General features: G+C 41.5%; 2 protein-coding genes across 2 annotated transcripts in view; one reads left to right on the top strand and one right to left on the bottom strand.

Annotated features, from left to right (window-relative positions):
• Window positions 1-1,217, bottom strand: part of LOC149442440 (uncharacterized) — a 94,633-nt gene extending 93,416 nt beyond the window's left edge. The window contains exon 1 of the mRNA XM_089656109.1: window positions 1,083-1,217. Coding sequence (XP_089512235.1) covers window positions 1,083-1,153 — 71 coding nt within the window. The 5' untranslated portion in view covers window positions 1,154-1,217. The remainder of the gene's footprint in view (window positions 1-1,082) is intronic.
• Window positions 1,218-1,535: 318 nt separating this feature from the next.
• SF3B6 (splicing factor 3b subunit 6) lies at window positions 1,536-24,975 on the top strand. Its single transcript, XM_089656107.1, has 4 exons — window positions 1,536-1,674; window positions 9,529-9,647; window positions 16,731-16,869; window positions 23,854-24,975. Exons 1-4 carry the CDS (start codon window positions 1,645-1,647, stop codon window positions 23,941-23,943), a joined length of 378 nt encoding a protein of 125 aa, XP_089512233.1. The 5' UTR covers window positions 1,536-1,644; the 3' UTR covers window positions 23,944-24,975.

The following is a 24,975-nucleotide window of genomic DNA, read 5'->3' as shown; positions in this document are numbered from 1 at the left end:
GGAAAGAAAATTCCTCCATCTATGGCTAGCTTAAATCAATGGGAATTAAATTAGCCTGAAGCAGACCAGGAAATCAATTGCAGGTCCAATCCCCGTGTCAATGAATTCTGAAAAATTGCAGAAGTGTCTCAAACTGATGTCATTGATGCAAGCCCAAAGATCATTGACCCATGCCCTAAAATTGGCAGTGGGAGTGTGGGCACTAGGAAAGGCGTCCTCTGAAATCATCTCTAGCTGAAATTTTAGACTTGCGCTCTTTTTTCACTCTAATGAGCTGCAGCCTGGACATTCCCTCCCTCTTGTTTATTTAAGCTGTGGAGTGGGAACGACCGGACCCACGGCTCGATGGAGTAAAAAAGAGTGCAAGTTTGGAGCTCTGCTAGAGATGAGCTCAGCGTTGCTATTTGAAATGCTAGGGTATGCTACAGGCTCTCTTTACCACAGACTGTAGCAGAGAGACTGCTGCTTACACTGCTACCCACTCCTTCCTAATCCTTCATATAGTTTTATATATATATATATACAGGCCTACCTCGGTTTACTAATGTAATTAGTTCTGTGGGACTTTTCACATTGTGAAAAAATTCATAAACCAAAACGCGGTTTCCCATAGGAATGCACTGAAAACCAATAAATCCTTTCAAGAGGTCAGAAAAAAGTTAAAAAAAAAAAAAAAAGTATTTTATCTGTTCAAAACTCTTTATAAAGTGCACTTTAAAGGCATCATATTACTGTACAGGGACATGATTAAAAAAAATTGTAAATGCATTGAAAACCAATAAATCCATTCATATTGCGAAAAAAATTTGTAAACTGAGCCGTTATTTTCAATGGATTTTCATTCGTAAACCGAGGTATGCCTGTATGTATATATACATATATATGTGTATATATATTTGTGTGTGTGTATAAATGTCTATATATTTATTTATTTCAGGGACTTATATAGCGCCGTCAATTTACACAATATACATATATATTGTACATTCACATCAGTCCCTAACCCTCAAGGGGCGTACAATCTAAGATCCCTCACATTCATACATACTAGGGACAATTTAGACAGGATCCAATTAACCTACCTGCATGTCTTCGGAGTGTGGAAGGAAACCGGAGCACCTGGAGGAAACCCACGCAGGCACAGGGAGAACATGCAAACTCCAGGCAGGTGGTGTTGTGGTTGGGATTTGAACCAACAACTCTACTATTGCCAGGCGGAAGTGCTAACCACTAAGCCAATATATATCAATATATATATATCAATATATCTATAGATAGATATATATATCTATATCTATATATATCTATATATATATATATCTATATATATATATATATATATATCTATATCTAGATATATATATATATATATATGTGTGTGTGTGTGTCAAGTGTTTCAGAAGCAGTGACGCATACTGAAACTTTTATTTTTCTGATTAAGTACTTCTTTCACTGCCAGGAGAATTTTCCCTTAATAAACATGGCCGCCTTGAGACTTACGCTCTCAGGCGCCGGAAGCGGATTGCGGCGCCCTGTGATTACGTTGGGCGGAAGCGGGGTTCTATTTCCTGTTGTGCAGTGCGGAGATCTGTGTACGTGTGTCTTTCTTTCTCCGGGTGATTTGTCTGTCCTGTGGCCGGCACCATGGCGATGCAAGCGGCGAAACGTGCCAATGTGAGTAAAGGACCCGGGGAGGGGCTGCACCGATCACAGCACGTTGCTTGATGGAGGCCTCCTATCCCAGCTATGGCTCTGGAGGGCTCCCTACTAAGTCTATGGTGTAAAGATATGTTATGATCCGTTTTTTATTTTAGTTTTGGATGGAGTGGAGAGGGACCAGAACCTCTGTCAGGTTTCTATTGCTGTCTGTGCTCCCATTGGGGAGATTCACCCTGCTATGGTTTGCCTTGTCACTGAAAGAGAATCGTACATGTTGTCACCAGAACCAATGTAGTGAGGAAATCTTCCAATAGGAACGCTGGTTGTGGCTGCTACCTGAGGTGTCCCATCGCTTCCGAGGGATTTCTTCTCACTCCCTGCTGTGGGTATGAGACAAGAATTGAAGGGAAATCTCAAGATGGGGGAGGGGGGACTGACAGGAGTTATAGCTAGGCATGCACCAATACTCTTTTTTTTGATTGGTGCGTATGAATACCGATACTTTCGGTCAAGTACTCGCCGATACCGAGTACCGATACTTTGCAATGCAATTTTCGTCAATACAAAATGTATGGACACAAATTGCACTGCAAGGATTAGCATGTGATTTGTACAGGAATGCTGTTCGTGTCCAAATTGCACACAGTTCCCCCACTGCTCCTGTGTGAACCCCGGCTTGTCATAGTTTACACAGGAACAGTTTGGGAAACCTCCCTGCACCGATCCCATTGTGTTCCAGAAGGAAAAGCTGGGGATTTTAAATCCCCGTGGCTTTCTTTCCTCACAGTGCAGGGATGACAGTACAGGCTAGGCGGCTTTTGATTGGTCAGCACCGCCACAGTGCTATATAATCAGAAGCTGTCTAGCCCATACTCTCACCACTGCGAGGAGGGAAGGCCACTTCACAGGTCTGGGGATTTGAAATCCCCCACAACTTTCTCTCCTCTCCTTACAGGGATGTCTGTACAGGCTAGACAGCTTACAGTTGGTCAGCACTGTGGAGGTGCTGACCAATCAAAAGCCGTCTAGCCTGTACTATCACCCCTGCAGGGAGAGGAGAGAGAGAGCCGCTTCACAGGTCTGGGGATTTGAAATCCCCCATGATTTTCTCTCCTCTCAATGCTGGGATGACAGTACAGGCTAGACAGCTTCAGATTGGTCAGCGCTGTGGCATTGCTGACCAATCAAAAGCCGTCTAGCCTGTACTGTCACCCCAGCATTGAGAGGAGAGTAGGAGAGCAGCTTTTCCTTCTGTGACTGTATGGGATCAGTGCAGTGAGGTTTCCCGCACGCTCCTGTGTGACAAGCCTGGGTTCATACAGGAGCAGTGCGGAAACTGCATGCGATTTAGACAGGAATTGCATTCCTGTTAAAATCGTATGCTGTTCTTTGAGGCGAAATTTGCATCCATACACTTTGTATCGCCATACCGCTACAAAGCATCAGTTTCAGATATCGGGAGCATTTTCACGAGTACTTGTGAAAATACTTGGTATTGGTATCGGTACACCCCTAGTTATACCCCTCTCTTATGGTGGCCATAGAGTTTGATAAAACTGAACAATCCATGGGCATGTAATAAAAAAGCAGTCCTTCGAATCAGACATCATCTGAGATAAAAAAAAAAATAAATGCCGTGAATGAGTGACAATGGCTGATTCAATCGATCCAAGTTGACTAGGTGTGGCAAAAAGTCATGCTGGGTTGATGGATGGTGTTATTTGCAGGCAAAGGCATGAAAAACCTTCAATGGATCAATCGATGCTGTAGGTTTGTTTTGTTTTTTATCTCCTACCACAACTAATTGACTTGGATCTAACAAAACCATTGATTATCTAGCTCAACAATACCATATTTGTCTTGCTTCATCTTTTTGTGGAATCGGACACTGTGCAGTTTCATCAGCCGATGGATGGCTGCTGTAGCTCTATACAGAATGAAAAAGGAAAACATTTTTGCCATTACGCAATATAAAACCCAAAAGTAAATATTTATTATAATGCAGCTTGCCATTAGAAGTGGTGGCTGCATTAGTCGGTCTGTCTCTTTTTTGTTTTTTGGTTTTTTTCGTTCGTTTTAGGGATGCACTGAAATTTCAGTGGACGAAACGGTTCGAGTGAAATTAAAAAAAGCACCGATACAGGTGCCGAAAAAACCTCGCCACCGTCTGCCGCTCAGTTGTTCAGCCTTTCCTGAGAAACCATCGAGATGAGCGAAGAAAAGATGGCCGCCACACATCTCTGTGCTCTTGGAGGACCGGAGCGATGTCACTTTTCGTTCCGACCATTTTTTTTTTTTTTAATGCTTTACATTGCAGACGAGAGATGTGGGGCCTTATTGACCCCATAGCTCTCCATAAAGAGGACCTGTCATTAATTATTTCTATCACAAGGGATGCATGCATTTCTTGTGATAAGAATAAGTGATTAAAATTGTTTTTTAAAGGAACAGTACAAAAAAAAATAATTTTTTTTTTTAAAGTTTTGAAGTGCCCCTGTCCCCCCGTGCTCGCAATAGTGGTGAATGCATACGTAGGCCATGCCCACATATGTAAATGGTGTTCAAACCACACACGTGGGGTATCACCATGAATGTCAGAGCAAGCGCAATAATTCTAGCACTAGACCTCCTCTGTAACGTTACATTGCTAACCTGTAGACATTTTTAAAGCATCACCCATGCTTTTTAAAGTGTGACATGTTGGGTATCTATTTACTCTCTGTAACGTCCTCTTTCATATTGTACAAAAAAATTGGGGTATATAGTTTTTTTGTTTTTTTTTAATCAAAGTGTATTTTTTTACAAAAAAAAATAGATTCATTTTTAAAAACTGCGTGTTTTGGTTTTCGGCCAAGTGCATTTTGAAGGTTCAGTATCAGCACCAGAATTTTCATTTCGGTGCACCACTAGTTCATTTTTTTTTTGTTCAAAGTTTTATTGAAAAAACAAAACAAGAACAGCATTACAAACCATCCAGCAGGGATAAGTACAATCAAATTCAAAAACATATCTTGGTGTCACAGGTATATGTAGAAAAAGCATTAATACAATTTTAGAAATAGGTTACAGCTGGAGAATAAAAACAATCAAACAATAACTTCAATAGTGGGCAGATTCCCAACAGTAGAAAACCAAACAGACACAGTGTCATTTGTGTAAGTGAGTTGGTATACTGTATCTCAGAAGTGCGAAGATTGCGCACAGGTAGTTAAATCAGTAGAGTGCTGGGTATGACATTCAGGAAAAAATGTCCGATAAAAGTCGGATCAGGAATGGGAGGGAGGGGAAAAAGGGAGGAGAGGGAATGTGCGTCCCCAGGGCATGTTTTCCAGCCTGTCTAGCCAGTGAGGCAAAGATGGAAGCCTGTATAATGAGTGCAGGGCAAAAGCCGATAGCAAGTCATTCAGGAGGGACGATGCTGTTTATAGAGATCTGAGTCTTTAAAGAGGAACCAACGCGTCCAGGTGGAAAAGTATGGAGACATAGTTTCATTTTTTGTATAGTAGGTGCAGAAGTTCACTTCACTTATTCTTAGTTTCATTGCTCATGTGTATCAGATCCTCCATCTCTCCTACCTGATCAGTGCGGTGACACCATTCAGTGAGTCCCGGGGTCTTAGTTGTTCTCCAGAATCTGGGGATGAGCATTTCGGTTGCATTCAGCAGGTGAACAGTAAGTGACTGTTTGTATTTAGAAGGGGAGATGTCTGTGTGGTGTAGAAGGAAATTGGCTGGTTCAAAAGGTAGATTATCTGTTTGATCACTGAACGTATGGTGTCCCAGATGGGGTGTATATGAGGGCTGGACCACCAGATGTGTAAAAGCTTCCCTTTATTGGATTGACAATGTCAACAAGTGCTAGGAAGAATGGTGTGGAGATGGGTGGGGGTGCGGTACCATCGACGGAGTAGTTTTATAATTCCTTCCTTGGAGGTTAATATTTATACGGGACCAGTCCTCATCAGTGAAATCAATCTTCAAATCCATATTTCAAGCTTTCAACACAGTTTCTCCGCCAGGAGTGAATGTAGGAAACAATGTTTCGTAAATCCTGGAGATAAGATGGGTCTTTGGTGATACGGAATAGCAAAGACATTCAAAGTCCGTCAAGTTTCTGGTGTGGTGCTTGCTTTTGTGGATGTTGTTCAGAACAGCCTTTTTCAACCAGGTTGTCTTGAGGTTTCTTCAGGGGTGCCTTGGCCAAATGTCTAAAAATTGCCCTAACCTTGTATACAGGTCAACGGGTGGAACAAACCTGCCTTTTAGTTACACAAAGTCACAGGTTTTCATTGTGCACCATTATGACCTTCTAGCCACTGACGTCCTGACAACCAATGACATTAATTGTTTGATAAGGAGGATGACATTTGCCTGCACAGCATCCTTGTTTCTCCCTCCACTACCCCCCTCTCCAGCAGCGGTGGGGTCACATTAGCTCAGTGATGGAGAAAAACTGAGGGAGAAGAGAAACACTGGAACACTAGTCAGTACCAGTGTGCAAAAGTGTATTTGCTTTGGAAGAATAAATCACCTCGAACGTTGGGTGTATTATGTGTGTATGGATGTTTTGTTGATAAAAAATGTTTTTTACATTTTAGAATGGGGTGCCTCAAGACTGTCCATAATTTTAAAGGATGTCTTGACTTTAAAAAAATAAATAAATAAAAAAGGCTGAGAAACACTGATTTTGAAAATGTCGGACCTGAAAATGGGTCAATATAGGAAAGGGCCCTGGTCTATCCAGCTCCTGAAGGGCTTGGAGCAAGTGCAAAGTAAGGCAGGCAAAGAATTTGTTTGCTGTTCTTTAATTTTTATCTGATGATCCAGCCAGCAAGGCTGTTTTTCTTTTTTTCTTTTTTTTTTTTTTTAATGAACAAACTCCTGCGGAATGTATCAGTTTACTGTCAGGGGTGCTTACATTCATCAGCTTTTATTTATTTATGTAAAAGCTTTATCCAAAAAAGAAAAAAAAACCTTTTCTTTCTGCTTATAAAGTGTAAGCTGGAGTTTGGCTTCAATTTGTTAGTGTATCAAAATCTGCTAGTACATCTAACACTCCCCCCATACTTACAATACTGCTGTACTCCCTGTGGGCCCTTATCCAGAGTGGGTGCACTCTAATACAGGAGGTATCTAATACAAGAAAAACAGCCTTGCTGGCTGGATCATCAGATAAAAATTAAAGAACAACAAACAAATTCTTTGCCTGCCTTACTTTGCACTTGCTCCAAGCCCTTCAGGAGCTGGATAGACCAGGGCCCTTTCCTAGATGGACCCATTTTCAGGTCCGACATTTTCAAAATCAGTGTTTATTATTATTTATTTTTTTAAAGTCAAGACATCTTTTAAAATTATGGACAGTCTTGAGGCACCCCATTCTAAAATGTAAAAAACATTTTTTATAAACAAAACATCCATACACACATAATACACCCAATGTTCGAGGTGATTTATTACTAACCAGATCACCAGGTGAAAAAGAGAGGGGGAGGAAGCCTAAAAAAAGAAAACTAATGCAGCTGCCACATTTATATTACTTTTTTTTATTTTGGATTTAATGCCGCTTTCAGTTCTTAAGGTATAACTAAATGTAAAAGGCAAATGTGTGTTTGGTTTTTGTTTTTTTTGTTTTTTTTTCTTTTTAGTTTTGGCCAGAGAGGAGAGGGATTGTTCCTGTCAGTTTTTATAGCTGCCTGTGCACCCATTCGGGAGATTCCCCTCTCTATTTGTTCTGTTCACTGTTTTCACTGAGAGTAAATGTTAAAGCAAACTCCAAATTTTTGTTTGTCCCCAGAACAGGAATAAAGTAGAAATCTTCCAATGGGGACACTAGTTCTGGTCACCACCAGGTATTTCTGCCACTTTGGAGGGATTTCCTCTCCCTTAGCGAGGGAGACATGAAATGGTCTGGAGGGCTGGATTTGGCCTGCGGGCCTTGTGTTCGACAGACCATCTTGGATTTTAGGCAGGCAGGTGTGAATAGACACCAGTTCGTTTACACCCACCTGTCCATGGGGTGAATAGACCATCTGATCAGGTCTGCCTGATCAGGCTCGCCATGTGAAAGGGGTGGGGGGGGGGGGGGGGAGAAGATCATTTTGATATTTTAGGAATGTAAAAAATACCAATCAAGGCAGTTCTGCATTGGTCAGTAAGTGAACAGAAAACTATGTATGGGTGTGAGAATGCAGTGTTAGCTCAGGAATATAATTTGTAACAGCACTAGAGGGAGATCTTTCTGTGAATAAAGAATGTTTTCATAGTTTCACAATTCCTTGTGTCTTCATTGATCTCATGCTGGTGCAGTGTTATAGCCTGTGAACAAAAAATAATTATTGGGCTGAGCACTAAGATCCAACAAAACATGAAAAATATTTTTTTGGGGAAAACACTGTTTTATTATTACACAGTTCTGTAGAAAACTAAATGTAATCTAGTTGGGGTTTAGATACTTTCTGTGAAACTGCATGTGCACTTTTTCTTTACAAAAATTCATGTTTTTAAGTCTATTTTCTCTCCAGGTTAAATGTTATTCATTAACCACTTCAGTACCGGGCACTTATACCCCCTTCCTGCCCAGGCCAATTTTCAGCTTTCAGCGCTGTCGCACTTTGAATGACAATTGCGCGGTCATCTTTATAATTTGTTTAACACAAATAGAGCTTTCTTTTGATGGTATTTAATCATCATGGAGTTTTTTATTTTTTACTTAATAAAAAAAAAATACCTGAAACTTTGGAAAAAAACACTCTTTTCTTCGTTTCTGTTATAAAATTTTGAAAATAAATAACATTTCTTCATAAATTTAGGTCACAGTGTATTCTGCTACATTTCTTTGGTGAAAATATTAATTTAATTTGTATTTTTTTCAAATATTTCTATTTTTTCATTTTTTATTACATTGTTTTTTTTCAACACACTGTGACCAAAGCAATACAATGTTACCATAGTAACATTGAACTACTCTGGGCAAGTGATCAGGATTTTTTTTTTAACACATTATGATTGCTAATACCAATGTGTTTCATTGATATTTGCAATGATTGTTACTGAATGAAACTGATTAATTCAGTCTCTTGTGATTAGCTGTGATTGGGCAAAGCTGATCACATGATACAGATGGGCTGTGAATGACCCTGTCTGTATCATGTGACTGCTTTGACCAGTCACAGCTAACAACATAACTGTATACAATGGATGGCATGACAGGAAGCCATCCATTGTATATAATTGACATGCAATCTGCTGTGATTGGTCACATGACACTGGCAATGAGCCAGTGTAGTAATATGTCACGGGCTGTGTCCCGTGGACACAGACGGTGACAGATCACGCTGCTGTGTGGTCCTGCGGCTGCGTGAGCGACACGTTTTATATAACGCCCAGTCAGGTGTGACCCGCCCTGCCATCAATCTGCAACAGGCTGGGCGGGAAGGTGTTAAAAAAAAGTGTTTTGGAAAAATACAGCCACTAGATGGAGCTGATGATCATAGGAAATAAATATTGACTGTTCTAGTCAATGCCATCTAGTAGCTATAGTTCACTGTATTCTGTATGAATACAAAACATTCTGGAGTGAGAATAGCCTAGTAACATTTGTTTGCCCCCATTTACACAGTCCAAATGCACAAGCAGTTCCACAGACTGCATAGTTCTGTAAATCTTTAGATAACACACCTCCAAGTGTCTGCTTTATACACACTCCTAACATTTCCCAGTCATCTTTGTATAGTTGCCCTCAAAAATGGGGAAATGAATACTCCTTTATAATGCAGTTTTCATGTGTAATTCTGTGATTGCTCTCTATATGAGAAATAATGAACTGTGAATATTTCCACCTTCTAATTCGTACATCTCTTCTGCTTCTCAGATCCGTTTACCACCTGAAGTGAACCGGATATTGTACATCAGGAATTTGCCCTATAAAATCACTGGGGAGGAAATGTATGATATCTTTGGAAAGTATGGACCTATTCGCCAGATCAGAGTGTAAGTCCATTTCCCCCCCCCTTTTTTTTTGCGGATTCTTGTAGTACTTTTGGCAAAGTGAGCAATAAAAAAAATATGTTACGTGGTATGTATTTTGATTGTAATTTGGTTTAGCATACGGGGGTCTGTGGGTGTAAGGAGAAGTAGAACGTATATAGTGAGCACATATTTTTAGTGATATTCTTTTTCGTTTAACCTCTTTTCTACAGTGGTACTTTTTTTTGAATGTACACTTTATTGGTACATTGGCGGCCCTTTATTTTCCCAGTGCCATTGGATAAATAGCCATTGGTCAACCGATCTGCTTGATGATTGCTGTGTACAGAGCAGTCATTAGATGGCTAGGTACACCGAGAAACTGTACTGAGCTGACCCGAGGGGCTGGGTAACGTGATCGCTCTGATTGGTCATCACAACCATCACATGGTACGATTTACAGTGCTGATCCATCCCCTTCCCCTTAAAATAGGGGAAGGAGAGAGAGACTGTGTAAATGTGAACGGGGACAGGATGAATGGATCAGCGACTGCTGATCCATTCATTCTGTTACATTGACACAGGGACAGGGTGGATTTGATTTAAATCAAGTTGATTTAAATCTCTAGTGAAAAGGCTCGTTTTAAATCATAATTTTTAAAGAGCAACTATCATCTCTGTCCCGCAGCGGCTCCTCCTCTGATCCGATGTTGGCTCACTGACAGTCCCATTCACTTTAATGGGACGGCTGGTGATGCGGCAGTGATACAACAAGGTGAGGGACGTGGTGGCGGCAGGTGAGTGGATGCCCGCTAACAGGCGCTGTCATGATGGATTTAAAATGACAGGTGCTCTTTAAATGTAAGGAATCAAACTCATTCTTGCTGGTAGTTAGAATCTTTAATGTTAGCAAACCAAATGAAGGTTTCCTTTTTAGAATAATAAGCTGTCAGGTTAGTAAACAGCGATATCAGAACCGATTTTAGGTCAATAGGCTAATCACACATAGCTGGAGAACGACTCAAATTCTTTTATTTCATGTTTTTCTCATGGTTACTGTGACATTGTGTGAATGTATCAATGCAATGCATGTGATCTCAGCTTGCAGAGTTTGGATTCATTGAATGAGTTTACCAAAAATGTAAAATATTGCAGAATATACAGCCTCATGCTACATAACGAAGCTCCATTTCATGCTGAATAAACTAAATTATTAATGTATCTTAAATAGAAAACTATCTTTAGATAGATTTTTACTCCAAAAGCATTTTATTAAAATTAAATTTGATAAAAATAAAAAAAATCTGATTTTTAAATAAAAAAAATTAAAAAAATCTATTTTTATCCACCCTGCACAGGTTTTTTTTTTTTTTTTTTTTTTTTTTTTAAGCCCTCTCATGCCCCACGAACCCCCTCACCCAGTTCCCTTATCCTGCCCATATAAACATTAACCCCTTCACCTCCATGGTGCAATTGTATGCGACCAATGCATTAACACGTTCACTTCCTCGTATCACCTGTATATTAATGTATCTAGTGCACCATTTTCAGGCTCCGTGTTTAACCATGTCAATAATACTGCCCCAAACTACCTCACCGACCTGATGTCCAAATACCACCCAACACGTACTCTTCGCTCCTCACAAGACCTCCTACTCTCCAGTTCCCTGGTCTCCTCCTCCCATGCCTGACTCCAGGACTTCTCCAGGTCTTCCCCCATCCCTGGAACTCACTACCCCAATCCATCAGACTGTCACTTACCCTCCTCACCTTTTAGACGCACCCTGAAAACCCATCTCTTCAGGGAAGCCTACCCCGCCTTCACCTAACAGCCGATCTCCTCCACTTCTCCCACCACTCCATCCCCCACAGCTATTTCCTCCTGTACCACTATCCCCTCCGTCCTAGATTGTAAGCTCAGAGGAGCAGGGCCCTTGAACCCCTTGTGTATTGTATTACTGTATTTTCTCATGTACTGTCCCCCATTATAATGTACAGCGCTGAGCAAATGTTTTGGCGCTATATAAATACTGTATAATAATAATAGCAGCATGTTTCTTCATTTCCAAAAAGTTGTGACAAAAAATGGGATTGGTGTGTTTACTTTCCAAAACAGTAATTTGCATGATTTTCATTCTATGCTGGCATTTTTATTTTAGCTGTAAATGGAATTTTTTCATTTTTTTTTTTTTTTTTTTTTTCTCCCTTTTTACAGTAAAAATTGTTATTATATACTACCGAAAGAAATCGTTGTCTCACAGTGTTGCATAGTTGAGTAATGGAGTGAAAAATGGCCTGGTAATGAAGGGGTATTACAGGCTGGTACACATATGCTTACATAGTTTTGACAAGTCCATTTGTTATGGTTGCGTATGAAGCTCTCCGTAGTTCAGTAAACTAGCCATACGTGGCTTAAATTTTGAGATTCTAGCTGTCAAGTTAGGAATCGACTGAGCCCCATGGAACGTTCTCCGTCACAGTGACTGCATCCTGACTGTGCTGGTATTGATTTTTACTCCTTCAGGCCACAAACTGTCCACTCTGCTGTGTTATCTCAAGCAGTTCTACAAGCCCTGCCCACCTCACCTATGTGTGCTACAGAATACCCCCCCCCCCAAGTTATATAACTAAAGAGAGGGGAGGTGTTCTGTAGTCCATATTTTCTGCTCCTCTATAGATAAATGATTGGTAAGATACAGTACAGCTAGTGAGCATTGTCACCCTAGGTGAGTAGGTTTGGTACTGTCAGAATCACTTGGTGGAAAAATAGAGTTGAAAAAGGAAACTAATACAACCACCACATCTGGTAATCTGCAATATGTTACAGTTTTTACCATATTTTAGCCCACCTTATACTCAAAATACCCTGTGCTATTAAATACCCTGATTCTGTGCTGATCAAAATAGTCACCTGACACAGCACTGTGAAGGCAAGCACAAGGTGGTCAGGGGTGGGCTTTAAAGAGACTCTGAATTGGCAATACAACAGGATCTCCTAACCACACTTGACCTCCTCTTTAGTTAAGTAATACACATTGGACAAGGGATCCAGCCCTTTGATTGGATAATAAAGAAAAAGCAACACTTTGATGAGAACATCCTTGTAACCTCCCATTCTGTAAATTGTGTTAGAATGGAGGTGCTTTGCAAATCAATAGAGTCGATTATCTCACAGTACTGACCTGGTCTCTCTCCCAGTCTCAGTGCAGATTTCTGGAGGACTGCGGGAAGCTAATCTAAAGACAGATTTAGGTACTTGTGCTAGTCCTATTTATTATTTTAGTTTTTTCCAAGAACAGATTACTGGGCTTTTATATCTGCCCAGAGTTTGGCTTTATGTGGAAGCTTACATGAATCCACACACTAGGCTCTTCTTAATCCTTCTATTGTCAAAAGATTTGTTTTCAGGTTTATGTCTGTGCTATTTATTTTCTGAGTGTTCAAATATAATTTTCACCATTGCAGAAGACACTTTAATGCGGTTCGTCCTGTAGCGTTTCTTGGAATCATTACCCTTTGGAAGCAACAAAGATACAATCAGTCATTGCGTCTGTCAGACTACTTCCAAGCCATCTAGAAGCAGAGGCTTGTAATGGATGATTCCCTGCAGACTTGCTGAGATTACTGTAATGTCCTTCACACTAACAGGAGGGGCCCCACCACCGCCAAGCAAACTCTGTCACTGCCAGGAAGCTACCGCTAATGGTCATCATCTGGAGCATAAACCACAAAACATGGCCAATTACCTCTGCCAGTCACATACTATTCCAATAATATGTGTTTTCTTATATAATAATTTAATCCAGTAAACCCTGGGAGTGCATGTTGTGTGGTAAGCCCTATTGTTATAGAGTAGAACAGAGAATGCCCTACCTTTTTTAAAGTAGTATTAAACTTTTCTTTTGATAAAACACCTCTCAATTTAAATGCATTAAATATTCCAAATAATACTATTTTGCAATTAATTTGTAAATATTTTATTTAGCTGACTCCGATGAACACAGCTCCAGCTTCTGGTTGCAATCTTCCTTCTAACTTCCAGCCAGGGTGTGTTCCATGTAGTTGTTTATTTTGGTGTTTAGGTGTGTGTGTGTGTGTATGTGTATGTATATATGTATGTATATATATATATATATCTGTGCGAATAAAAATTACAATAAATGATCAATAATCAAAAAATTAGGTGTATAACATATAGCAGCTGAACACAAAAACCCTGATACTAGGCAATAAACCACACACAATGCACAATTTTCACACAGCAGGGAGGAGAAACAGCACATACATTTATATACATAAAAGTGCAGCACTTAAAAAAGTGACAGATAATTGTAAGAAAAATGTGTCAAAAAATAGTCCATCCAAAAACAAAGAAAAAAGTCCCAGAGGCTGTGATGAAACAAAGAAAATCCAAGAACAGTTGTGTCACCAACAACTCCATCTACATCTACACCTCCTCCCTTGGCAAACTCATACACTCCCACGGCTTCAACTACCATCTCTATGCTGATGACACTCAAATTTACCTATCCACCCCTCACCTCACCTCCACTTTCTCCGCCCGCATCACTCACCTCCTAAACGACATCTCTGACTGGATGTCGCTCCATTTCCTCAAACTCAACCTCTCCAAAACCGAGCTTCTCGTCTTCCCTCCTGCCCGCGCCCCCCCCCCCCCATCCTATCCATCACTACTAACATCACCACCATCAATCCCGCCCCGCAAGCCAAAGTCCTTGGGGTCATTCTGGACTCTAACCTCTCCTTCCAACCTCATGTCAAATCACTGACAAACACATGCAGGCTCCACCTCCGCAATATCGCCAAAATACGCACCTTCCTTACCCCAGACACCGCTAAACTACTTGTGCACTCCCTGATTATCTCACGCCTGGACTACTGCAACTCCCTCCTCACCGGCCTACCCCAGTGCAAACTCTCCCCGCTTCAGACCATCCTGAACTCAGCTGCCAGACTCATCCACCTCACCAGCCGCTCCACCTCTGCCACCCCCCTCTGCCTCTCCCTCCACTGGCTCCCTATCGCCCAACGCATCAAATTCAAACTACTCACTCTGACCTACAAAGCCATTCACAACACTGCCCCTAACTACCTCACCGACCTGATTCCCAAGTACCACCCTACCCGTACCCTTCGCTCTTCACAGGACCTCTTTCTATCTTGCTCCCTGGTCTCCTCCTCACACGCACGTCTGCACGACTTCTCCAGGTCCTCCCCCATCCTCTGGAACTCACTACCCCAATCCATCAGACTGTCACCTTCCCTCCTCACCTTCAGGCGCTCCCTGAAAACCCACCTCTTCAGGGAAGCCTACCCCACCCTCACCTAACTGCTGCTCTCCTTCATTCCTCCTACCACTCCATCCCCCACAGCCACTTCCTCCTGTACCACTACCCCCTCCCTCCCAGATTGTAAGCTGGAAAGAGTAGGGCCCTCTTACCCCTCGTGTGCTGTTCGTAGCTGCTGTAATGTTTCATGTATTGTCCCCCCCTCTATTGAACAGCGCTGAGCAAACCCTTTGGCGCTATATAAACTCAATGTAATGTAATGTAATGTAATGTAATACAAAAGGCTCTCCAGAAAGGCATGACCCGTTAAGAGTGGTCAGTTGCACTCACATGAAAGATAACCTCATTAGGCATTGATAGGAAAAAAAATCCAAATTTCTAGTATCCAAAATGGCCTGCGTGTGTATGTGGCTCGTACACACGCTACTGCGCATGCGTGACCAGCCGGTGGCCATTTTTGAAACTGGAAATTTGGATTGGAGTGCAACCGTACTTTAAATAAATGTTATAATGGTTTTACACTATGTGGAGCACTCTTTCTTTACATGTTTCCTACTACAAGTCTGAGCCTTATCCTGAGTGGTTCATTGTTTGGAAGATCTTTATCTGTTGTTTTGGTGATCTGGAGGAGGATTCAAGTGACTGGCTTTCTGGGTTGTTTAACAAAGCGCAATTTCCCACTCTTAACGGGGTCATGCCTTTCTGGTAAGCCTTTTGTATGAATGGTTCGTGACATATCAACTGTCCTTGGATTTCCTTTGTTTCATCATGGCCTCTGGGACTTTTTACTTTATTTTTGGATGGACTATTTTTTGACACATTTTTTCACTGGTTTCTTACACTTCTTTAAGCGCTGCACTTTTATGTATATAGTGTGTGTGTGTATATGTGTATATATATGTATGTGTATACATACACTGTTTCTCCTCCCCGCTGTGTGCAAATTGTGCATTTTGATGCACAGATGATATAATTGCATTAGTGTAACTCTGGGTAGAAGTGCATGCTGTGGTGGCTCCATAGAGACCTGGCTAGAAAAAGGAGCCAAGGAAGTCAGGGTGTGGAAGAAAATGATACTTGGCTGGAAAGAAAAGGCAACCCATAAAATTAATGTATGTGTAAGAGAAACCAATGTAACTGTAATTGGGATCATACATGAAGTTCAGCTTTAAGGGCTCCTTTACAGTAGCAGTTGGGGGGCAGTAAAACCATGTGGTTGAGATGTGTTTTTACTGCAGCCAAGCCCCCACCCAGTAACTACAGCCAGCTGAAAATGACCAATACAAGTGAATAAGGCAGCGTGCAATGGGGAGTGGTAGTGCAGCATTTAGGGGTATAAAGCAGGTGGTAAGGGAGGCTCCATATCCCTTCCTCGCCGCCTGTCAAACTCTTCCGAAAACCGATCCAAGTATGGATTGTTTTTTCAGAGCAGCAGCAGTCATTTCCACTAGTGTGTAAACAAGACCTGAATGCCTAAATTGTATGGGATGTCCACTTTAATGAAGAGAAGCTGTAGGGAAAAAAAGGTTGCCTATTGTATTGGAAATTATTTTGCTTTTAATTTTGATTTTTCATGAGCAGTGTTTCCCAGACCTCCATCTCCTGTCTAGCAGGACAGAATCGGACGGTCAGCTGGCACTGACACAGGTAGATCTACGTAATTGGCATCTCTGCAGGGCTGTTTTGCATATATTCATAAAGCATGAGCTGAAGGTGGCATTTGAAGACAGGTGTGGAAAATGCTGCTATATAGCTTGTTACTTTCTAGATGTTATATCGTCTTGTGTGTGTTTTTCAGTGGGAACACGCCAGAGACCAGAGGCACTGCATATGTGGTCTATGAAGACATCTTTGATGCCAAAAACGCCTGTGATCATCTGTCCGGTTTTAATGTCTGTAACAGATACTTGGTTGTCTTGTACTATAATGCAAACAGGGTAAGTAATGCTTTGGTTCATTTAGCAGCATGCTTCAGAGGATTTAGACAAGTATTCTCTTCATCTGTCAATGAGGTCCGCGAAATGTTTGATGCTTCCTAAAAACCCTTTTGTTCAAGAGATGTTATTACATTATCTTTTCCTTCCTCTGTTCCAAAGCAGCCCTTACTATATGACTAGTTACAGTGAACACCCTGCACTCACAATTAAAAAGCTGTGCTTGGTCACACGTCTGAATTGTGGCGCTATCATCCACACACACAGGGAGGTTTATGGATATCCTACAAGGAAGCTGATATTAGTGGGTTGTGTTTTTATTTATTTTTTTTTGTATTTCAATGGTTTTTATTAATTTGTAAACATTTCAACAAGACTTGAGCAACAAGACACACCCACGCAGGGGCTTTCAATGGCACATAAAAAGTAAAGAAAACCGTGCTCGAACACCAACCAAGCAAATGGTGCACCCACGCAGAGGCTATCAATGGCACATAAATTACAAAAACAGTGATATAACACTGACAGTCGCTCAAGCCAAAGGCAGCTATCCACCGCCTCTCAAAAAAGGCAAGCAATAATAAAAAGGAGTACAAAAGGAAGAAGAAGACAAGACCAGTAACATGGGTCCAGGAACGCCAACACCGAATAACATCACAAACCCAGACTAGCCGGGAGGAGTGTGGGAAAAGCATATGTAAACCACGACTCCAATATTTAAAAAAAAAATTCAGTTGGGAGTTGTTACAGATACTCGATGTCTGTTCATTGAACATCAGAGTGGTCATACGGTCCCGCACTCCCTGAAGAGGGACAGATGGGCTCTTCCATGTCTGAGCAATTGTTCTAGTTACCGACAAGAACAAATAGGAAGCCAACTGCTGCTGAGACAACAGGCCCGGTATGGGACAATGAAGCAAAGTGTACCGAGCCTCCTGGCGTATGGAGAGATGGAACAAGGCGAAAAGGAAGCCAAATACACAAGACCAAAAACGAATCAGTTTCGGCCACGACCACCATATATTCAACACATCTCCACTATGACAACAACCCCGAAAGCAGCAATCACTGCAGGCAGGGTTCGCCGGGACCCAATACTGACGAAACAACACTTTGTATGCCGCCTACAGCGTGGTTGTATTGAATTAACATTTAGCTATGAACGACCAGGCCTTATTCCAGTCCTCCAGATCCACATCCTCCCCCACGTTGCGCTCCCACTGAGTGACATATGAGAGTGAAGTACAGGTTGAGCATCTATTCAAAGATGCATAAAGTAGGGGAATAAGGCCCGGGGCGCCCGGACGCTGTTGGCTACGCTGTTCAAAGGCAGATTTCTGATACGGGACAGCGGAAGTGGCCCGCAGTGAGGTTAGCCAGTGCCACAATTGAAGGTAATGAAAAAATTCTGCCTGATGGACATCCCGTGACTCCCGATGAGAATTCTAGGTGGGGAAGGACCGAGAAGTCAAAAAGTGTCGCACCTGCGAAAAACCATTGACCACCCACCAAGAGAACGCCATTGGTTGATTTAAACCCAGTGGGAAGAGAGTATTGTTAATAATCAGAAGCAAAGGTAGGAAAGGTGACATCAAGCCACTGGAGTAGCGTACCGAGTCCCACACTTGTAGGCCATGGAGGAAAATCGGACTCTGTGTTATAAGGCATAGGGCAGGGGGGAGCCATAGAAGCATCGATGTCACAATAGGGGCACAATTATGTAATTCTAGCAGGACCCAGAGAGGAACGTCACAGGAAGCGTGCAACATAGACAGTGGGACAATCTGGCTCGCATGATAATACTTACATTAGGCACCCCAAGACCTCCCTGGAGTCTATGGAAGCGTAACAAAAATCGTATTTCTGGAGACTCTGGGGCGCCTATCGGGCCAGATAAATCGCATAATCCTCGCCTCAATCAACCGAAGAAAATAAGGAGGAACCCACACTGGGAGGGTGCGAAAATAGTACAACAATTTAGGCAGGAAGGTAATTTTCACTGAATTAAACCATCCTATCCAAGACAGGTGCGGAAATTGCCAGGGGTGCATAAGAGAGGACACGGCGAAGAAATGGGTAATAATTCACAGCAAATAAAGAGCCATAGGTGGGGTCAAGCGAATGCCTAGGTATTCAAGTGAAGAGGAAGCCCATTTGTAAGGGAAGTGGGATTGTACGCACAAAACCAAATCTGAAGTCAAAGTAATATTGAGAGCAACAGTCTTATCCAATTTAATACGGAGACCTGAAATCCAGGAGAAATGCGCAAGAACCTGCTGCAAATTTGGGAACGTCGTCAGGGGATTAGTGAGAATCAAGAGGGCATCATCCGCTAAAAGGTTCAACTGCGTATTGAACACCCGATATATTACAATTGGCCCGGAGTGCTAAAGCCAGCGGCTGAAGCGCTAGGACAGAGCGCGCCGGGGACAGGGGGCATCCCTGTCTTGTCCCTCGCCAAATAGGAAAGGGATCTGAGAAATACCCAGCGTATTTAACCGAAGCCGAAGGGGAAGAATACAAGGCTTGAATCCAAGAGAGAATAGAATCCCCAAAGCCCCAACAAGACAGCTCAAACTGCAGATATTCCAAGGATAGAGAATCAAAAGCTTTATATATGTCTAAGGACAGTAAGAATCCCGGGATTTTCAGCTGTTGTAGAAAATCTATAAGATGGACCACTTTTTGAATGTTATCACCTGCCTGCCTCCCGGGGACAAAACCTACTTGGTCCCTGTGGACCAGACTACGCAGTTATTTATTGATATGAAGACCGAGGATTTTGCCCAATATCTTCAGATCTTCATTAAGAAGAGAAATGGGCCGAAAGGCTTGCGGTTCCTGCACATCGTCTGTTGTCTTAGGAATCATTGAGATATGAGCTCTGAGAACGTCCGGAGAGGGCAAAGAGCCCTGTCATAACTCATTGAAATAATCAGCCAAAAGGGCACCAGCAGTTTCGCAAACTTCTTATAATAGAGTCCTGAAAAGCCGTCAGGACCCGGGGCTGCGGTGGACCGTAGAGATTTGATAGCTTGAAGCACTTCAGATACGGTTACACCGGCGTTGAGAGTCATTGTGCCGCTTCGGACAATCCAGGAAGTCTGTGATCTTGAAAGAACGCCTCTGCCTGAGCTACAGGGAATGGATCTGGTTTAGCGTAAAAGTGTGAAAGGAAGTCCGTGAAATGGGAAACAATCTACTGGGGATTGGAAGTACAGCCTCCCGCAGGAAGTCGCAACTGTATCGGTTTGTGGTGTTTCCCTACAGAGTTGAGTTTCCTGGCCAGCATTGGACCCGGCAGATTAGCACTGGAATAAAATTTATGTTTGGTCCAATGCAGGGCCCGTTCAGCCACCGAAGAAGCAAGTAGGTCCAACCCTGCAGTAGAGAGTGAAGATCCAAAAGAAGATGCTCCTGCTTCCAAGCCACCGCCAGCTGTATAATATGACCCCGTACCGTGGCTTTATGTGCCTCCTACAAGGGCACTACCGAAGAGGCAGATCCTGAGTTTTTCTGTATGTCCGGGTACTATACAGCAGAAGAATCCTAGGGTGGGTGCTTTGTTAGCCAGGAATCCCTATACTATTCTTGCTTCCTATTTACCAGGAACTCTTGATAGGATAGGGATATGGGAACTGCCACTGCTAAGTTGTCTTAATTTCACTGCTAGAGCTGCTTTTAAATTTTTGCACAAATTTAAAAAAAAAAATCATTCAAGGCCTGAAGATTACATAGAAACCCCAAAACAGTATACATTTTCTGAAAGCAAACACCCTAGAGAATAAAATAGTGGTTCCAGTTTTATATGAAACATGATATTGCCGCAAAGGTCTAGGAAACACAAAAATCGCACTAAAGTTAATTTTAGGGCACACAAACACAATAAATTACCAATTTTTTTGGTAAAAAGATGAGGTTGCATTGAGTAAATGGGTACCCAACATGTCAAACCTTAAATTTGTGTGTGCCTGTGAATAGGAGACAATCCTCATTACCCTATATTTTCTGTAGGCGACACTTTAAAAGTCCCTAATAGGTCATCAGGTTAGCATTATAGCGGAGGCCTGGTGCTAGAAATATTGCTCTCACTCTCAAGTGTGTTGCAATCAACATTTTCATGCATAGGCACCCCTGATGCTTGCATTTATGTTTTGTACTTGCTTATATGTGGGTTGGGGGATTATGTGCTTGGGTGTAACTTGAAATTTCTTACAAATTAAACCTTTTTTTTTTAACCCAAGTTTTTTTTTTTTTTTTTTTTTCTTTCGTCACATAGGGGACAAAAAGTTCCCTATGCAATGATTTTCTGCTGACAGGCTGTCTTTAATGAGACATCCAGTGTCTCCTCTGGATGGCTCCTCTGTGTTCCATTGAATGTAATGTCATGCAGATCACATTGCAATACATTCTTTTCTAGCCGTACTTGCCGGGGAAACTGACATGGAGACCTGAAAGTGATGTTAAACACGTCGCTTTCTAGGTCAGTAACAGGAAAGGGAGGAGAGCGGACATGTCTGCTCTCATCCCTCCCTTGCACCCGCCATGTTGTTACCAGGCCACAGATGGGCAAGCAGCCCGAATGCTTCCAAACAAAAGCAAAACAGGGTGCTCTCTCTTCGTGCATTACCGTGGTGAAACACAAATTTATTTAAAAGCATAAAAATGCATATTCTTAGCTCTGAAGAAGGGAGTACGTCTTCTGGAACGCGTTAGCCTACCTCACCAAGGGTCTACCGTCAGTTTGGACTGTCATTACGGACTCGTCTTCTTCTCCTCTGTTTTTATCCCTCTTTGGTTTGTGAGTATGCATTTTTATGCTTTTAAATAAATTTGTGTTTCACCATGGTAATGCACGAAGAGAGTGCGCCCTGTTTTGCTTTTTTTCACCAGTATCAAGATTTCCTGATCTTCTAAGGGGTACACCTCAACGAATGACAGTTACAGTAATCCTAGTCTGCATGAAGATTTGAGCGCTGGTTTCATTTGTCTATTTAGCCCGAATGCTTCCACCTGACAGGCAGGAGTCTGCTTGTCTGATTTACACATAATCCCAGAGGCTGCAGTCATTGGGAATGTGTGTAAAACCCCCTGCGGTCAGGTCAGTATGACATATGTACCTGGCAGTGAAAGGATTTAAAAGTCCATGTGCTGTTGTTACCAGCATAAATGTGCATATCTGGTGTCTTGCTGAAGGTCAGGGACTTGCCAAGTAGTGCAGGATAAGGATAATGCCTTTCATGCAGGTGTGAACATATCCTGATGTAAATTATTATTATTATTATTTTTTTTTTTTTAAATAGGTTTATTCAGGTACACACATTAGTCTTGGTTAGATGCATGTGCTGGTTCAGTACCTCTTCTCATCAGAGGGGGAAATTATAACTGCTTAGTCTTTAGTCTTCGGCTCTGTGAGAGGTTCTCTCCTGTACCTTTTTTGGCTCTAGATCTACATATGTATGCCTTTTTTGTTTTGTTTTTTAGGCTTATCTACCAATTATGAAAGCAAGATGGTGGTGTTGCCCAAAGCAATCAACCATATATACATTTTTTTTTGGTGCCCAGCACTTAATGATTATGCCAACTGCTAATCGCAAACTCTCCCTTCTTCATACATGCTAAATAATCCTGGAGCAATATCTTTCAAAAGCAAAACATGAATCCTTGACGGGAGTGATCTGTAGCAACTCCAAGTCATTGATCTCCTCTGTGTGATATCTATTAGATGGTGCCAGTAGCAACACTTGTGAACTATGTCATCCCTGTTCCTTTTTCCCTTTGCAAGGTTGATTTACTGACATTTTCGACCTTTTTAACTTGAAAGGTCGATTTACTGTTGAAAGATCATAAACCATGTCTTGTCTTTAATTCCTTTGGTCGATTATACATTCCCCAGAGGAAGAGGGAAAATTCACATGGTGTAGAACATTTTTAGTATTGAAAGCATATAAAATCTTTTACAGTATAAGTGTACCAACCAGCACCAACTTAAGAGACCAAGTGACTACCTCTTTGCTGTGAGACAATGTCACTAACTCCATCCCATGCATTTTGTCACAGAAGATTTCTTTGGAGATCTCCTGAGGAAGTCTCATGCCGAGAAATGCACAAGATGGGGCAGCACCAACAGACAATTTCCTGGTCTTGGCAAGAGAGTATCTCAGTACATGACAATGTCACTAGCCCCTCCTTACATGTTTCGTCACATAGGATTCACTCAGGGCTGCTCCTGAGAAAGTCCCATATCAGGAAATTTGTTAGTGGGGTTAGAGACAATGTACTGAGAAGTACACGCTTGCTCTCATAAGACTAAACTCTTTTGTATGATGGTGCTGATTGGAGCACTTCATTGTGTGTGTGTGTGTTTTCTTTTTTTTTTTCTTTTGATATTAAATAAAGAATACCGTGTGGATTTTCACTCCTTATGGTGCTGATGTGATGAATGTATGGACAATTGAGGACAAAACCATCTATGGTTTATGATCTTTCAACATTGATGGTACAATGTGAGAAATCACAAACTGACCTTTTCAGATAAGAAGGTCAAAGCTGTCTAGGAGTCAACCATACTAAGGGGGGAGGGGTGACTTTATTCACCATTTGATGGATATAACACAGAGTAGATTAATGATTTATGGCTGCTAGGGGTTACCGCAAGGATTGCACAATTTACAGAGTTGGTGGTGACTAGTAGTATAAGTGCTGGGCACCAAATAACTACAGTGTGTAAATTATTTTTATTATTATGTTTAAATATTTTTATTATTGGATATTAAGCATAACCGCTAAGGGCACAGTGGAGTTTTAGAAGTATTGAATCAACCATATATTTAATTTCCTTAGCAGCACTTGAAAAAGTGTCAGCTGTAATCTCATTTGTGCTTGTCCCCTCTATTCATCTTTTCAGCTTTCTTCTCCTGCGTTATGTTCCACTCAATAAATTGTGACGTAGCAGATAAGTGATCAAAAAATTATGTTTTATTTCAGGCATTCCAGAAGATGGACACAAAGAAAAAAGAAGAGCAGCTTAAACTTCTCAAAGAGAAATATGGAATCAACACTGACCCACCCAAATAATCTCCCCTTATTTCACTGGTTTTTACTTTGTTTTTGTTTTTTTTTCCATAATTTTGCTGGTTCCTAAATACAAGGACTTTGATTGTGGAAGGGATATATGGACTAATTTTATCTTCATGCAGCTCCCATGGAGGAGTGAATATGATGAAACTGATCTGTTACCAGACACTGCTTGTGTCTTTACTTTGAGGTCAGGCTTCCACATACCTAAATTTCATTTTTCATGTTGGACAGCTGACGTTTTTGTATTTCTGGTGAGATTTGTCTGGGGCCTGTGTTGCAGACATTAAAAAGCCAAATCAAATGTGGTTGCCCTTCTTCCCTGTGAAAATGGGACCCTTCTGTAATGGCTCTGCAAACTGACAGATGTGAGAGCTCAGGTGCTGTATTCTAAACTGGAGTCAATGAGAGATGGAAGAAATCGGGTATATTCAATGAAAACTGTATTATCTGGTTTGGAGAAATGTAAGCTTTAAAATTCAATTGTAATTTAAAAAACAAAATGACGTAAATGCAGCATGAAAACAGTAGAGGCTCAATTCACAATTAGGAGTGATCGTATTGGACTCCAATGAAAATTGTCACTTTTTTTGAAAATTTTGAATCCTTACTCATGTGTGTTAGCTTGTGAATTGAACATCCATCCCCCCAAAATATGCTTGGCAAACACCAGAATTCTCAGCCTGGAGGCTGTTCTCTGAAGTGCTCCTCGACAATCCACCCCTGCTCCCTTCATATGGAAAAGCTCCCGGTTCCCTGCTGACTGTGCTACTGTGACTCCATTTTCATGCAGCCTGAGTTTTAGTTTTTTTTTTTTCACTTTTTTGATCAGCATACATAAAGTGAGTTTTCCCAGAAATACAGAACACCAGTATCATCCTGTTAGTGAATGAATTAAAGGCACTTATATTTTGATTCTATAGAGTAGTGTCTTCCAAGATGATGAAAAAATTCGACAAAGGTCTTTCTAGGTTTTCATTCACCAAAATGTAATGTATCTATGTCATTGTAATTAAACCTGTTCCACAGTAA

The sequence above is a fragment of the Staurois parvus genome, unplaced genomic scaffold (assembly GCF_062004578.1).
Source record: "Staurois parvus isolate SC_StPar_1 unplaced genomic scaffold, SC_StPar_1.0 ptg000886l, whole genome shotgun sequence".
NCBI lineage: Eukaryota > Metazoa > Chordata > Amphibia > Anura > Ranidae > Staurois > Staurois parvus.
This window is presented reverse-complemented; position numbering and strand designations above follow the sequence as displayed.